This window comes from Poecile atricapillus, chromosome 2 (assembly GCF_030490865.1).
Source record: "Poecile atricapillus isolate bPoeAtr1 chromosome 2, bPoeAtr1.hap1, whole genome shotgun sequence".
In the NCBI taxonomy this organism is placed as follows: domain Eukaryota; kingdom Metazoa; phylum Chordata; class Aves; order Passeriformes; family Paridae; genus Poecile; species Poecile atricapillus.
Window position 1 is genome coordinate 131,839,903 of NC_081250.1, and position 17,967 is coordinate 131,857,869.

The 17,967-nt window shown below is 42.3% G+C and overlaps 1 protein-coding gene across 2 annotated transcripts in view; it reads right to left on the reverse strand.

Annotated features, from left to right (window-relative positions):
* NIPAL2 (NIPA like domain containing 2) overlaps positions 1-17,192 on the reverse strand; it is a 52,472-nt gene extending 35,280 nt beyond the window's left edge. Inside the window, exons 1-2 of one of the 2 annotated variants that reach the window (XM_058833246.1) lie at positions 15,439-15,563; positions 668-929 (exon numbers count right to left, since the gene is read on the reverse strand). In XM_058833246.1, coding sequence (XP_058689229.1) covers positions 668-913 — 246 coding nt within the window. In that variant the 5' untranslated portion in view covers positions 914-929; positions 15,439-15,563. Of the gene's footprint in view, positions 1-667; positions 930-15,438; positions 15,564-16,843 lie in introns of those variants that run through there. The other variant, XM_058833247.1, reaches the window with a different exon arrangement.
* Between the last annotated feature and the right edge of the window lie 775 nt (positions 17,193-17,967).

Here is a 17,967-nt window from a genome sequence, read left to right on the forward strand (position 1 = left end):
GTAAAGTAGCATCCTAGTCTGTGCTTACAGAGTTGCCTGTGCCTCAGGTTTCATGATACTTATCCAAGGAGGTCCTGCACAACTCTGAACTGCAGTGCCTACCAGCCACAGAGAGTGCTATCCCAAAACATTTATGAAGAGCAACATGTTGTCCCAAAAGCACTTGGAGGGGGGGTTGTTGTTGTGGCTAGATAGTTCCCAGACTAAGAAAAGGAATCCCCAAAAGTGTGAAGAAACAACAGCCTTATTACAAATCCAGTATAATATTTGAGCCAAACAGCAGGCTCCAACTGTTTCCAGTGCCTGTGTTTCTGTAGTGGCTTGGAGTCAGCAGGAGAAGCAGACAACAGAACTGCTCTGAGAGAAGTGCTTGGCTGCCTGCCAGGTGTCACCAAGACATGACTGATGGGTCCAAGGGGATTCAGAGACAAGAATGCAGGAAGTGAGAGGGCTCCCTCTGCTAACTATTATAGCATCAGTGCTACAGCCTGTGTACAAGAAGCATTCAGTGAGAAACATTACACAAGATTTTAGCCCATACTCTGGTGCATGGCCACTGGAGGCCATTCCCCTCTTGCATCCTCTCCCCAGCATCCCAGTGGGTGTTCCAGCAGCATGTCCTGGGCTCTCACATACACACTGTGTTTTTCATGTTCTGGGAGCTCACCTCGCTGGAGCCAGTGGGAAGTGTGTGATGCGACATCGCAGCACAGCGCAGCACAGAGGTCCCTGCTGAGATCAGCACTCTCTGGTACAGCGACACAGCAGCCTCCTCACGCTCTGGGGAAATGCTGCCACATGGACACCACCCAGGCCTTGCAGAAGCAGAGGGGATGGGGTTTCCTTCCTTACACTGTAATGCTGTAGCATCAAATCCTGAGCAATGATCTTGCCCAAAGTTTGACCACTTCATCCTGCACACACAACAGCTTCAAAAGGCAGCAACTAAATCAAAACTGTTTTCTTGCTCCCAAACACTTGTACTTTTTAAGTGACAACATGTTCCCTTGTGAGGAGGTGGAGAAGTGGCCTTGTCAGCCTTGTCACGAAGTGTTTAAGAAAAAGGAGACAGAATAGAAAACAGAAATTGCCCCCTCATTTACCCCATCATTTTAAGGCACTTACATTAGTAATTGTAACAAATCCCCACTACTCCCAGCAGAGAACTCAGTTGCACCGTGGCTTTTTTGTTCCAGAGGCTGATCCCACCATAATGGCTGCATTTCTGGATGCAACCCCTTGCAGCTCCTTCCTCCCAGTTCTCATTTGGGGGTCACAAACCTTGCACTGGACTCAGTAGGCAACCAGCACACCAGGGAGGAAACACCACTGGTCTTAAGCCAGACCACAAGAGGGTCTCCATCCAGCTCTTGAATGCAGATGGTGAGCAGAGGATGAGGTCATGTGTTCCACTGGTCATCTAAAATAATGTGCTAAATCAGATCCATGTATGGGTACTGGTGATAACCTGAGTACATGCCCCTAGAGGCTGTGAATCAAATCTCCAGTAGTGGGGTTTCCAGTGTCCTCCATCATGGGTGTCCTCCCCAGAAGAGCAACCACTACAAAGTGGTGGTACGTGTTACTTCACCAGTGAGCTTGGCTCAGATATCACTGTGGGACATATAAGATTTCTATCATGACAACCAGCCTGTGTCTGAACAGAAACAATCTTACAAAGGTCAGTTCTCTTCTTGGAGAATCACAGAATAGTTTGGGTTGGAAGGGACCTTAAATATCAGTACCAACTTCTCTGCCATGGGCAAGGACACCTACTACTACATCATGTTGGACAAAGCCCCATCCAACCTTGAACATTTTCAGGAATGGGGCATCCACAATTTCTCTGTGCAAACTCTTCCAGTGCCTCACCACCCTCACTGTGAAAAGCTTCTTCCTTGTATCTAGTCTAAATCTACCATCTTTTAGCTTAAAATTATTATGCTGTGACACTCCTCTGTGCCTAACTTAAGCACTGGTCTGCACCCAAGTAAAAGCAGTGCATGTGTACAATCAAGTCAGATGTGCAGCAGCAGGCTGGGCTCAAACCTCACCCTCATGGCTCAGGTAATTTTATTGCAATGACCACATGTTTCACCTGAGTGTTGCTGTTGGCATATATACTGCACTGCCTGCTCCAGGCTGACAGGTGTTAATGAGCTCTGCTTAGCATGGTGATAGCACCATGCTTCCAAACCCAGCGCTGGACAGACCCCCTAAAGATTAAGAGCAGAGTACAATGCCCTAAGGAGATAAAATATCACATGGATCCATTCAGGGAGATGAGATGAAAGTACAGTAACACCATGCAGCTACAGCATGGCAAAACTGTCTCATGAGGGTTCATACTCACACGTGCTTATATTAGACAAAAAAAGGGGGAAAAATGCAGTAAAGAGGAAAATTACATTGCAAACATCTTAAATCAGAGTGACTCTTAAATCAGCAATTTCTAATGAAACAGGGTTATCACACACAGCAGCACTCAGAGGAGAAAAAACAGCATGGCATATCTCAGGCTAGGAACACCATACATGAATGAAAGATGACCTGCAACTGAAGACAGATCACAAAATGTTTGCTGCACTGCCCTGAAGGCCAACAGAGCCCTTCTATTCCCACCTTATCATCTGAAAGGCTTCATTATTTGTGCAGTGTCTGCCATTGAATATCCTTCAGAGGCTAAAGGACTGGTGAAACAGCCAGTTTAATAAGTAAAAAACATGATATTCTCTGAGTTTCCAGTTGTGATATCCAGTTGTGATATCATCCACAGCACTGCAGAGCTTCCCACACATAAGTGTCAAGACAAACCTCAGTTGGGGAATTCAGTTGCAGACACAACTTCAGAGCCATGGTACTACTTCAGTCAAAGAAGGACTTATACAGGAAAGAGCTTTAAATATTCAAAACTGTTGGCATAAAATGCAAGTGTCTTCATCACCGAAACATCTGTCTGAGCATACAGGCCACTTTGTCAGACCCCAGATTTCAAACTGTTGACACATTCTTCTAGTGCTTCCAAATGTATGAGGCTTGTCACAGAAACATCTTGCCCTTAAGTTTTCCAGAAAATAAAAAATACAGACATTTAATTTACTTCATTTTAATGTGTTTTGGAGCAAGCCATTAAAGTCACGTACCCACTTTGAAGTCCTTCCTAGATAACTCCTGAGCACACACACCATAGACTGAGATTGTGGATCTGCCAACATTTTACTTGGTGGCAAAACAGGGCTGAGGAAAGCTTTCCTCTGGCCTGCTGCTCCCTCACTGCCTTGCTTAAGTGCCTGAAATAATCTATCCAAAACATACCCCATTACCATTATGTTCTTTATCAGCCACCTGCCAATGTTTAACACTGAAGGCTGGTCAAAATTCGCAGTCCACAGCAAGGGTTTTAAACTGGTGACCCTGTGCAGTTTGTCAGGAATGACACTGACCTGTACAGGTGGCGCCAGGGTAAATGAGCTCAAGAAATGGCAAACTGGCCTCAAGCAAGGCACCCTCAACACTTGCCTGGCATCCCCATCCCAGCCACATGAGGGTCCTGCGCAAGCTGAGGCATGAGGGAGGGAAGTTTGAACCATGAGTCAGGAGAAATCCATTTGTCACATGGAGTAGCAGCACACTGCTATTCAAAATAAGTGAGTGGCAGTGTGGCACGTGGCCGGGTATGGTCCTGCTCCCAGCACTCAGGCAGGACCTGATGCTCAATTACTAGGGCACCTTTTCACATCATTCTGACAGTATTTTGAAATGATATTTTACATGCAAACTCTCTATTTATTGTCAAAGTAAAATAAGGGGTTTATGGCAAATGAAAGCCAGGCTGAAATCTGTATCTTTGGCAATAATTCTAGTAAGTTTATCACTTGCAGACTAAAATCTGCATTGGAGACTCAGTTATATGGTGAAATGCAACTATCCATATTACATGTGTGTTTTCCTAAAGCACATTAAACTGCAGTTGCCAGATCTGTGAAATAAAAACTTAGAAAAAAGGAACTTAATTTGCATTGACTAAAAGGTATGCACTATTATTTATGGAAACTTGCTATGCCTATAAATTGAACTGATGAGCAGAAAAAACCCCAAACACTTTAAATGTCTCTTGTTGGTTCACTCATCAAGGCTAGTTAAACTGTTGCTCTATTTTTTTCTTGATTGCTATATGTATTTGTGATCTAAAGGTGTTCCCAACAAATTTAATGGCTTGTACTGTTTCAAAAGCTATGCACCATTTCCGATAATTGGGATTTTGTCAGACCTCAATGGATCTTATTTAAAAAAAGAGAAAGGGATGGAACATGTTCTAAACTTCCAATTATGAGTTAACTCTGAAGCAAGAGGAATTCAGAGTCCTTAACAAAAACCATATTTTTCAAAGAGCTACCATGTGGAATTGGGAGAGGCTTATCATTTAGCTATTATTATTCACAGAGCTCTGGCTGTACTCAGTACTTTACAGATGTATAAATAAAACAAGGTCCTTGTTCCAGTGGTTTTCATAGTGCAATTCATATACTCAGATATGAGTTAAGGTCCATATGAAGAACTGAAGGACAGCTGAAATAAGAGTAAGAGGGCAATTACCATTGTGGGAACATGGAATGAAAATACATTTGATTTGTTCATTGTGACATAAAAGAAAAAGGACATTGTTCAATATATGAGAAGGAGAGAATTAAAACATTTGGCATCATCGTTGTTAGGTTTAGAGAGAGTAGGCTTGGTAACTACATTATCTCACAAATTTAAAATATATCTTTTTCCAGAAAAGTGACAAATTTTAAAGGCTGGAATGAGAGCCTGGTAAGTTATGAAAAAGGTGGGGGAACTTGAGAGGATACAGCAATTACAGAAGTGGGACTCTTATTTACCTCTGTGTTTTAATCACTTTCATGAGATCCTGTTTATATTCATCACTCCAATTATTTTAGTTAATATAAATAGCAGGTAACAAACCAAGCTAGAGAATATGAACTGTGAAACAGAGTAACTGAAGTAATTTTTTATGTGCTTACTAAGGTTATATACAAACATATCCACCCACTGTATTGTTAGCAAGCCTAGAATCATAGTTATTTAAGTTGAAAAAGACCTCTAGGATAATTCAGTCCAATTAATCCAGTAATCCAGTACTGCCAAGTCCACCACTTCAACCCTGAGCACCACACCTACACATCTTTTAAACACCTTCAGGGATGATGATTCAACCTCCTTCCTGGGCACACTGTTCCAGTGTTTGAGAACTTTGTCTGGGAAGAAACTTTTCCTACTGTACTATTTAAACCTTCCCAACCTGAGGCTATTTCTTCTTGTTCTATCACTTGTTACTCTGGAGACAAGAACTACCCACCTCACTACAACTGACCTTCAGGCAGTTTTAAGAGACCATTATGAGTAGCAATTTTTTTTCCTTTTTGAGAAGTTAAAACCAAACCTCTCAATTTCTACATTTCAATTTCTTATTCTCAGGAATGAAATCTTAAAATTAGAAATAAATGGGAGAATAGAGAAGGGGCAGAATGGATTTTTACATTGTTTCCATGAACAGCCTGTGATACTTTGGGACACTAGTTCCTGGGATATTTTGCTGCATAATCAAAGACAATTTCATGTTTTTAATAATGCCTGCTAGATTGCAAATAAAAACCTCTCCCATGACTGTATAAAAACCTCAATCATAGATGAAAACATCTTAATAAAAGATTTTCTCAAGTACTATCACATATCATCTCCATGGCAACTACAGAAATTACATACCAGGAAAAGCAAGAATATGATTATAAACTTTTGCCAGTTTCCAGGTTCCACAGGAGAAACAGGGAGACAAGCTAGCACTGTCGGACCAGCTTGTCCCACAAAATGACCAGCTGGCTTGGGGATATATTTCTATTGCTGCCCAGGAGCAGGCTTTCTGAATATTCCTGTGTGACCTAGGTTAATTCCTGGTATACAGGGTTAGGTCCAAGCCAGATCACTCCAAGCCCAGGAATATTAATCCCCAGAAGCTACAGTCTGGCTCACACTGAGAGGCTTTGCTGTTCCTATCTCTGCTTAATGTGGCTCCCTGGATCCCTAAACTGAAGGCCAAGGAGGTGACACAAGGCTTATGGGAAGCTGGAGGTGAGCTCAAAAGGGAGTTATCTGAACTGAGTAAATAGTGCAGTATTACATCAGGCAGGGCAAGGCACAAGGAGTACTCTTGGAGAGATGTCTCACTACACATATACACACATCCTCTGCATGTACACACAAATGTGCCTCCAAGCCAAGCACAGAGAGCTCGTTCCCTCTTGTTATCATAGTACAAGTCCTGCTGAAGTATAAATGAGCTATTTCTGACTCCACCTCAATGACAGAAATGTAACCAGCTTCATACATTATTTAGCAAATCCTCAAAAGAATTTTTACATAAAAATCTCCCTTTACCAGCTGAGAGGAATGGCATGCCTCTTCCAGCATGCACCTCTCCAGCATCACTTTCAAACAAAGGCAGGCTTGTCTCCCATTCTAACTCAAATAATCTTCTGTTAGCTGTAACTAACCCTTCCTTTGATCTTCACTGAAAATGCTTCTCCGTGTCACAACCTGAGTGAACGTGCTCAGTTGTTGAAACACGGAGTCACCCATGTCAGACAGGGGTAAACACAGGCAGGAAATCACTATGCTTCCAAGCCAGTGGCATGCCAGAAATATTCTAACAGGAGTAACAACAGGGCGGGGAAAAAAGAAAATACTTGTCTGCATTAAGAATTAAGTTAGGCCCATCTGTTTTTAAAATAATTATTTGATTTGATGGCAGGGGAAGGAGCAGCCCAAAGGCCCTTCCAGTCTGCTGTTCCTGCAGAGGAGGGGTCCCCTGCAGTAGTTCCTTGCTTTCCTTCCTGCGTTTCTCACACTTGGCTCTCCTAGTTTCATTTCCAGAGAGAGTGTTAATCATTTACAGATAGCTCCTAACAAAACAAAACAAAAAAAAATAGTGGACTCCATAAGTCAAATCCTTCTGCTTAACAGCATTATTAATCTAAATATAAACAAGTGCTAGATTGCCAGTGGTGATTAAAAACAAGAGGTCCTGCACTCTCTGAAATATTCACATGTATGTAGATGGGTGCATACACACAAACACATATCTGGATGCTTTTAATTTGCAGATACTTATGTTCAAAACTATAAGATGCAAATCTCGGAATAAAAAAAATAAAGTCTAAAGAAATGGCCTCACATTCAAGTTTCTTGCAAGGGCCTGAGATATAGGTAGCGGGCTCGTGTTTGTTCAGCTGTCTCCCTGTGACATATTGCAGTTGTACACTTCGACATTTTCCTACAAACTGTAGTTAACTGGTTTAAAGCATAAAAGTATTATTAGCATTTTGTAATTCACAGTGAATGCTGATATAAAGAGGAGGTGTTTAGTTCACAAAAATCCAAAGAAACTATTTCACAGTTGCCTTCTGCAAGAGAAAACTAAGATCAGTGTAGCTGAATGATCCCTTGTATGTACCTTTAAGACTTTTTTATATGCTCTTTTGTATTTACAGAGATAGCAAGGTGGTGATATTTCTCCCCCTAGTTTTGAGTCTTGTTGATCTTTCAGCAACTGTATCTAATGTGGATTCTCCAATATAGAACTTGCTGTCTTTTTTTTCTGCTATTTTAGCATTAGTATAGAATATAATGCTTATAGAGTTTCTTCTTGACAGGGATGACATGACTGTGGCAATGGGGTCAGGAAGATAAATTCCTTTTCAGGAATTAAAGAAATGAAGGAGAACTGAGTATCCTTTTAATGAGCCAGATGCTATTATCTCTCACATGCATGCTTGTTAAACCATGCATTGCTCTTCAGTTTGTCCTGGCAGTCTCTGATGTGTGGTTATCACAGCAGCCAGCAGCTCAGCCTCACACAGCTGGAGCCACTCTTCCAGCAAGATGGGGGAGAAAATTGGAAGGGTAAAAGCACAAAAACGTGTGGCTTGAGATAGAAACAGTTTAATAGATAAAGCAAACACTGCATGAGAAGCAAAGCAATACCAGGAATTCATTCACTGCTTCCCATTGGTAAGTGTTCAGTTTTCATCTCTACAAAAGCATGGCTTCATCATGGGTAATGGTTACTTAGGAGCACCAATGCCAAATGTCCCCTTTTTTCCTTCTTCCCCCTGCTATATATGCTGAGCATGACACCATGTGATACGGAATATTCCTTTGGTCACTTGGGGTCAATTGTCCCAGCTGTGTCCCCACGCGGCTTCTTGTGCATCCCCAGCCTACACATTGATGGGGCAGTATGAGAAACAAAACACACCTCAGTGCTGTGCAAGCACTGTTCAGCAGTAACTAAACATTCTGATTGCTAGCAATACTTTTTTCATCACAAATCCAAAAGATAGATCACACAAATTACTATGAAGAACATTAACTCTGGCGAGAACCAGTACAATAGTCAAGAGATGGAGCAAGTCTTGATGAGGTGAAAGCTGCTATTATTTGTTTGACTGAAGCTTCTCCAGACACTACAAGCTTTGCTCTTGGTCATCTTGACATGACGACTGAGTCACTGCTACGTGAAAATAGAGACACTGAACGAAAATGTTCATGGTGCTTTAGTCACAGCTGGGAGAAAGACTCAGTGAAAGAGAGAGAAACAGAGGAAAGAAAATTATATGATAAGTCAAAAAATACAAGAACCTTGTGACAATTACAAAACAGAAAAAATATCCCCAAACTCACAACAATACCCCAAATAAAAATGGAAAAGAAACATTAAGAAATAGTAGGTTAGAGTCATAAAGCAAAGTAAATGTAGCCATGGTCTATTTATTCCAAAACTGGAGCCCAGCAAATTAAACTAGGAGTTAAATTTTTTAACTGGGATTTAACTGTGTGGGTACAAGTCTGTTATGCACACAAACCCCATATTTTGGTTGTTTTTCACAGGTACGTCTTTACAGTGGAGATATCCTTGATTGTAGAAGAAAAGGGTTTCAACTACAATATGTATCAGCTGGCAAAATCACTTTGTTTCTAGTGTAGATTTCAGCTCCCAGGAGGTTGATTTGGTTCTAGGGAATTAAATGTCAGCAAGAGGGAGACTTGTCCACAAAGGGATATGCTGTGTTTCTACCTCAGCCACCATGAAGAAGTCCTGTCCAAGGAGCCAGTATTTGCTTTGTTCTGAGTCATTGTTTTCATATGTGGAGCAATTTCCTACAAACTTTGTACTTCACCATAGATCTCTACACTACAGGGCTGTTTCTGCAAAATACAGCAGGATACAAAGGGAAATATAGCCAGAGAGTGGCTTTGTGCCTCGTCCAAGACACAAACTCTAACAATTCTGTGATTTCTCGCTATCATAGCTCCATAACCTCTCTTCATTTCCCCTTTATGGGCAAAACAGTTCATATCACCAAACAAAGCTGAAGCTTCCGGCAAAGGTGATGTAAATCAACCATGAACGTCATTGAGGAGAGTGGAGTCATACCAGTATAACCTCTGTTTAAGCAGCACACATGTGTTTAGTTTGATATCGACTATTTACTTTTGAGCACACTGCAAATATCCATTTCTTAAGAGCTCTGCTCCAGGCCTGGTGTTGATTCACACACCAAATGGCTGCTCTTTGAAGCTGATGGCCACATGCTTCAAAGTCCATATTAGTCAAAGCAGGGAAAGCTGCTCACATTAGTGAATGTCATTCTTCTGGGACAGTCTGTGGTGACACTATAAACATAAGCATAACAGTTTATACATGTCACCAAAACTGCAAATGAAATAATCAGAGTCTTCAGTTACCAAGTTAGTCAAAGCTCCTCACCTCCCTTATGACTGAAGTGCACAGTCTGCTGTTTGTTCATCTTCCTAAAGCCTTGTTTTTTGAGTTTGGTCAGATTTCTGCTTGAGTAATTTGTTTTCTTTTGATCCCTTCAAAGAGGACTTAAGCAGAGATGGCTTGGAGACAAGCAAGGATAAGATTCAGACATCTTTTTTATCAGTGTCCAAAGCAGAGTTCAAGACCATAGTAAAAGAAGGTTCATACTTAAACTCCAAAGACCAATGATGTCTTGGATCACAAAATCATAAGGGGCAGGTATTACAGGTGAGATTTTACATGAAAGACAACTTTTATTTTAAAAATTAAATCAATAAGTGTTTTCCTATCAATTTACCCAGACAAACTGTCTCATCAAGGAGTCGAATGCTAGGGCAAATGAAGCAGCAGAAGCACAGATTCAAGGTGGGAGCAACACAACTCCTTTGTGTGACAGCAGTGTCCCAGATCCATACAGCAACCTCAGGAAATCTCAGGAACAGACAGGTGTTGGTATGAGCAGCAAGACTTTCACCCTACATCACTTTGCAACTCACAGACCTGCTGTGAGACTCGATAATCTACACAGCGGCCACAGCCAATTTAATTTAAAGTCATTACTTGTAGACTAGTCTAGAAGATGGGAACAGGAAGGGAAAGCACTACACTGAGCCAGGCACCTCCAGAGCAGCGTAAGGATTCAGATTCATCCCATGCCTGGTCTTTCCTGCTCAATACTGACTAAAGGAAGAGGAGGACTCATCCTGCTCTGCTGGCTCCATAGTTTAAGCCCTCTAGTCAGTGGCTAGGCTGGATATTAGATACAGCCTGCACTATGCACCCCATTTTTCTGTAACATACTATTTTGAAGCAGTCTGAAATAAAACTAAATTCTGCACTAAGTAGGATATGTGTAATTAGTGACTCAAGTTTCTTTGCATCTGTCTTCTGCACCCCACTTTCTGACAAATGACAAGTATTGTAATGTTACTTACTGCCTAGAAATTTCTTAATTAGCATTCTCACACCTCTTAAAACAGATTAGTGTAATTACAAAGCTCCTGTTTAACTTGCAATCACCTCAATCATCAGTAAAAAAAAAAAAGAAAAACAAATGCAAATGTTCTTTAATGTCCTCAGAAAAAAATTAAAACTTATTTTACCATAGCATCTGCTGGGAAGGGAAGCATTGAAAACAGTCTGAGATTTGTGAAAAATAGCCCAATGAGAATGAGACAACAAAGACTCAGACAAGCTATAGCTGGTGCTTAGCATTGCCCCAGCTCTGCAAGAGCATTCATTTCCAGTGCCCTGGATGAGGAGTCCAGGAAGAGCTACCAAGACTTCTTCAAAATTAATTGTGAGGTATCAGCCTAAATAAAAGGGTTTTGCTCACCAGCTTCTGTTGCCCATCAAGCAAGGAAACAGTCCTGCAAGCAGCTCTGCCAGCAATGCTGAAGAGAAGAAAATGTCCAGAATAGATGGACTGTGAGCCCTCTCATCATCAGCATTTGCTTTGAGTCTGTGTGAGCCAAGCTCAGAATGTGGAGCTGGGTTGGTTTGCTGTTCTCTGCTGCCCAGCACCACGCTGGGCTTGGCAGGGCAACTGCCATGGGCACATGACTCCTTCCAGGCTTTATAGGGAAAACCCAAGCACTATTATTGGCCTACCAATAACAAATTCTGTTCTGAATTTTCACCGAGAAGTGCCTGGTGGAAACCAGATAAGCTGATCACTCCTCAAGCAGACTTATAAAACTGCATACTGCCTCCAGTCTTTGAGCTACTTCCCCACTGTTCCAGACCTGCTGCCCCATGTCCAGCCTCCTCCATATTCAGAGATATAAACAGCTCCATGGTTTACTCCTACTCTGCTTGCAGTGGTTGATGGAAAAACCCTGTATTTCCCTATGGCATTTGAGAGCTGGAATGATACAGACATGCTTATTGTGCAAAGGAACAGGCAAGGGATAATGCTTTCCTGTACTTATTTCCCTTACGTTTGAGTAATGAGTAAGTTCCCAAGCAGCAGCTGATCTCTCTTTAAGCTGGAGGCTGCAGTCTATAAGCTGTGTGCTCATTTCACATCAGAGATGTGATCTTTACATCTGCAGGGACAGTTGATGTTCAGCACAGCAGAATGGATGTATGAGGTTGAAAAAAATATATGGGCACTATTTTCTAACCAGTGTTCAATTTTGCCTTCTCATGTCGGCTTTTTGGTCACACTAAAGCTAATCAGAACACAACCCTCAGCAGATCACATCAGATCAGCTCTCTGTATGTCTCAGATCAGACATACAGCTCTGGCAGAGCCTGAGAGCTTGTGTGCAAACTGGCCCAGTTGACAGTCCTGCATTTATGAGCCAAAGCCACAAATCGTTTTCTAGCAGAAACTAGTTAAATGGGCACTAAACCATGGAAAGTTGCTGGATTCTTGACAGCAGAACAACACCAGAAAATCATTCAATGCTTCTTTCTTCTAGCTACAATGGACAGAAAATTAAATATAGGAGGTTCCATCTGAACATGAGGAAGAATTTTTTACTGTGAGGCTGACAGAGCACTGAAACAGGCTGCCCAGAGAGGTTGTAGGTCTCCTTCTCTGGAATGATTCAAAAGCTTTTTGGACAAATTCTGAGCAACGTGCTCTAGGGGTCCCTGCTTGAGCAGGGAGGTTGAACTAGATGATCTCCACTGATTCCTTCCAACCTTACCCATTCTGTGATCGTGTGCTTCATTATAACATTTAAGTTTTGAATTCCCCTATGAGAGATTCAAAAAGGTTGTATTTGAAAGGCTGAACAAAGTCTTCTTCCTAAGTTTTGATTTATTAGGGCTGAAAAGAATGTATGTGTCTCGTTAAGGACTTTTGGATTTGGGTTCTTTTTCCCTTGAACTGAAGATTGACGAGAGGGAGGTTATTTTCTCTTGTTCAGTCTCAGTTGTTTATTTTTTCTTATCAGTATTACAAGGTACAAGGAGCTATGTGCACTATGATAGAAAAGGGGTAAAATGGCTAACAAAGATCCTCTTCAAGGTTTTTTATATGTCCATTTACCCAATTAACAGATGCCAACTAAATTATTTTTCTTAGTGACCCAATGACCCAACACCTGTGTGCTGCACTGCGGTATTTTCTATCCAATCACTTACTACTACCCAAACACCTCTAGGAGAGGAACATGAAGAAGAAAGAAGAAGGACAAGAGACAACACCCTAAATCCTCCATCTTGTCTCTTGTTCTCTAAACTACTTTTTCGCTCAGTGATTTAAGAAACTTTCTAATCTACACACTTACACTTTTCCTATCTAACTTTAACATTTGTTTTCATATATCACCATGAAAACATGCACATGAATTTCATATTATATGAAATTCAGTGTTTCTTTGAATCCTAGAACTAAGTATTAGAAACAAGGGTGCACACTCTGTATCTCAGACTCCAACATGTATGTTTCCCTAATACCTGTGTAATGGCATGCATTTTCTCCCAAACACATTTTCCAATAAGATAAAGGAAACTGAAACTGCATGAACTCTGAAATCGGACAGGTAAAGGACAACAGGATGAAATAGAGTCAGGGTTTTGATACCCTTGTCTGCTTTCAGTGAACAGTTTTAGCACAAAGAGCTGGAAGGATGGCGTTGAACAGGAAAAACTTCACTACAGTCTTCACAGATGAGTACACCAGCGCAAGCTGGGTGAGGACATTTGTCTCTACTTTCCCCATGGACTGGTTTACTGATTAACCTGAAAAAGCTAAAGTCTGCAGTGCATCAGGGAGCAGACTGGAGACTGAGGCATCCTACAGAGACTGAGAAAATAGCATTAAAAGCCCAAGGAGGGTTTGCCTTCACCTTTAACAGCCTTTCTCTTCCTTCTTGCGGAGGAAAGATGTCCTGATTGAAATCCACCTGTGATGTGGCCATGCTGCACTCTGACTCCCAGCCACACTTCCTATGGACACCTTGACTTGCTGTGGAGCTTTTCCTAATTTAAAGTCAATGTTCCCACCTTGCTGAGGCTCAGTGACAGTAGACATCGAGCCCCAAGTAAAGAGGGGAAAGTTGGAGCACTGAAGATGTTCTTGAACAGAATGAGTTAAAAACCTTGATTGTGACATTCCACACAAAATCTAGATTTCATCTACATAATAGAAGGCAGAGCAGAAAAATCTCTGCAAGAATCTGCTTAATCTGTGGGATTTCTGATCACACCTGATAGCAGCCACCACTGCTGATGAGACCACACAAGGCATTAGGCACATACCACCTGACAGGCTGTGATGGACTGTGAGGGGACAAGAGGCCACAGATCCATCTGAAGAAACTGTCAGCACTGTCAACCCCTAAATACAGAGCAGAAATTATTTATTCCTACAACCCACAAAATAAGACAATCTTTCGAGGTGGCAGCCAGTAATAAGTCAGAGTCTATGACGTGACAGGTAAAGAGGAAAAAAGAAGCAGAAGTGAAAAAAATTCCTATCTCTGGCTCAGCTTCTTACACTTGAACAACTACACACAGTCTACACACAACAGAAATGTGAAATGCTGAGTTACAGAAGAGTTGTTTGAGTTACAGAAGAGTTGTTATGAGGCTCTGAGTAACATGGTCTACTGGAAGTTGTTCCTGTCCATGGCACGGGATTTGGAACTAGCTGGCCTGTAAGGTCCCTTCCAACCAAGCAATTCTATGATTCTATTACATCTGAACTCTCAGTGACTGTTTTCACCCAGTTGTTTTCTCCTACTCTGATACAAAGTCAAACCAAGATCAATACTGTAGATAATAATCTCAACTAATCCCGCAAATTGGTTTTGTCCATAAACAACAATACCATAAGTAAGTAAAAACCTATGAGAAGTCCTGAGGGAAATAAAAATGTATTACACTGAGGCAATTACATACACTTTCTATTAAGCAGACAAGGCCCACATGTTGTGGCTTCCTACACTCATGACTCCAGCAGACACAAAAATATTACAACATTAGTTTGCAGGAAATACTTCAGGTACCTAAGTACATATTTCATCAGATTTTACTGCACCATTAAACACATTCATGTCCCATAACACACCATGCCTATACAGGGAGGGCTGTGGGAACACGGCTTGTGTGTTGCTGGTTTCAGAGATGCAGCTCCTCCAGCAGTATCAATCAAGATGGATCCATGCTGATGCCAAGGAGAAATCCTACCTTCAACTTTTTTTCCCCATGGCCATGTGTGCCCCCTTCCACCAATATGCCAACATCTAGCATCCAATCAGGAGAATAATTCCAATTAAATCAAAGACAAAGAAATGAAATTCCAACATAAAGATTATATTACACAGCCATGTGGACACAGTCACTTCAAGTTTTTCCAGGGACCTGAGTGTTTACAGACATCACTGAAGGCCTACTCTAGTGCCATGTATTTCCCTAAATAATGTATCAGATCTGCTGATCCTGTGTGGATGTGTCTTATGCCCATGTGGCACTAGGCAACTGCGACTGGCAGCCCTGCCAAGCCCCTCATGTCTAGGAGCTCTTGTAAGGGGATCTCACTCTTTCACCTCCTGATGGGGTTGAAGGGGCTGAAAAATACTCCCTCAAAAGTAACTTACCTCAGCTGTCTTGGGATGTTCCCATGCAGATCAGAGCCAGTGCAGTTATGGTCTCTTGTAGAGGGAGAAAACAAAGAGCTCCTTTTCAAACCAAGAGGAAGAAGTTACCTCAGGAAAAGGAAAAGGGAAAGAGCCCCTATGTGAAGACCTGAAAATGGGATGATCCACTGAATTACAGCCAGGATAGCCATGAATGGGAGGAGGAAATTGTTTCTGAGGCTTCCAAAAATGTAAAATGTGAAAATGGGGGTGGACAGAAGAATTTAACTGTTGGAAAAATTAAGGTTGGCATCAACACATGACCCACCATTACCCATTACGGCTACAAAGCTACAACTAAAGTAAATAAAAGAACAGAATATCAGTCTCACACACAGACACCCAAGTGGCTCTAAAATATTATTAAAGTCTAGCCAGAAAAACTACCATGTTTAAAAAACAGCAATACTCATGCAACAACCCCAAGGAGTACAGGAGCAGGACTGGGAGGTTTTCCAAGCAAACAAAAACCCCCCACCTTGATATGCAGGTGGGTATCCCCATGCCAAGGGAATTCCCTGCTGCTGCCATCTTCTTGGCAGCTGTGCAAACTCACAGCCTTGGGACCCAAATTCATAAACCCACAGTAAAAACACTGGCTCCACATTCAATGTCTCCAATAAGAGACCCCAGCCCTGGTCCTGGGAAGCACTGCCACCAGCCATCAGCTAGGAGTCCTACTGCACCAGGGACCTGTGCACAGGAATTATCACTTTTCCTTTGCTCTGAGAACATGGGGCTGAAAAATGCGTGCTGCCAAATGGATATCCACCCAGCAGCAAATGCAGAATCCAGAGAGGAAAGTTTTTGGGATCTTCTTCAGGCTATCACCTGCTATTGAGCTGCTCCTAGAAAAAGGAGAGCAGCTAGTTGCAAGTCATTTTATGCACAATTTATACCAATACTTTACATCATGAAAAAGTGGTTTGCTTCTCATGCAGAGAAAATCAAAAATGTTGAGTATCCTTCCATGCCATTTAGTTTGTGAAACAAAAAGCAGAGAAAAGGTTTAATCAACCTCCAATTCATTTTTATTGTTAGCAGATGCTTCAAATTGCTAGTTCTCAGTCTCTCTTTTGCAGTTGCCTAAATCCGTTGTCAGCACTGACAGGGACAGAAATACAGATGACAAAAGCCAGTGATGCTCAGCACAGAACAGAACAGCTCTGTCCAGTTCCTGCTCAGAAAGGACTTGCTTGGGGAGAGGAGCCAGGGCGGTGCAGGCTGAGCAATGGGGTGAGGAGGGAGCAGAGCCAGCAGCACAGGTGCTGAATGGGGCTCTTCAGAGGACACAGGAGAGAGGCTGAAGTTAGTACTCCCCTCTCCCCAAGCCCTCTTGTTCCTGTGCTGCACAGTGGGCACTTACCTTGTGTGTGCTGTACCAGGGGCCAGACAGGGACCCACTCCTGATGCCCGGTGCCCCAAAGGATGCATTCCATGTGCCTGGGATGATGTCCATGCCCCTGCCCTCAGGCCCCAGCCACTGACCGTGCCATGCACTGCCACACCAGTGGGGAGGGGTGGCTGTGAGGAGGAGAACAGGAGGTGGACGTGGCACTCTTCCTGGTGTGGGGAAGGCTCCTCACATGGGTCACTGCACACAGGTGTGTGCGGCCAGGCTGCAATTGCTGGTGTGCACCAGGACACCCTTAGCTGGGGACTAGTTGGAGCATAGGAGAGGAAGGCGACAGAAGGTTTTCCTGCTTCTTCACAGGGCATTCAGGTGCCTTTTTTTCTGTCTCTGACTTCCCCAATGCCCCACCCTGTTCTGAAGAGGCAGCCTGGAAATTTAACTCCTTCAAATCAGTGCCTAAATCTAACGGTTAAGCATTAATTCTTCACTGCTAGATTGCAAACCTTAGAAGTTTTCCCAAAGGCAGATGATCACATAAATTCTCACTTATGCCCTGTATTTTTCTCTTCTAACTATTTCCTGAATAGTTTCTTTGCAGACAATTCAGGCCATGTGTTTGTTCCCAGTCAGTGGCTTTATTCATTCATTCTTTTAGTTTTTATTTGATCATTTATTTCTTCTGGGGAAAACAACGACTCAACAAGCTCATTAAAGGGAGAGTAGAGATAGCAAGGTAGGAGCTTGGTAGAATTACACAGGAGACAGGAGCAGACTTCTAGAGAAACATAGAATGGAATATTAAGATGCCACATCTTCAGGCTCTGGACAATAAAAGTACAATACAATCCAGGGAGTTCATACTGTACCTTGGAGGAACTGATTTATATTAGTTCATTTCATTGCTTAGCTAGGTTTGCAAACAAAATCCTGACAATTATTGTAGCAGACAAGGGTCAATGGGCAGTTACTCTGATCCCTTCTACAATGGTTTTCTGCTCTTAAGAAGAACTGGCATTGATTGCTTAGTCCCAGTAGGGCTCGTGGTCCTACCATCAGCAAGATGCACCAGGAGAGAGAACAAGTCAGCATGCAGGATAGCAGGCTGGGGACCAAGCTACCAGCAGGCAAGGAGATAC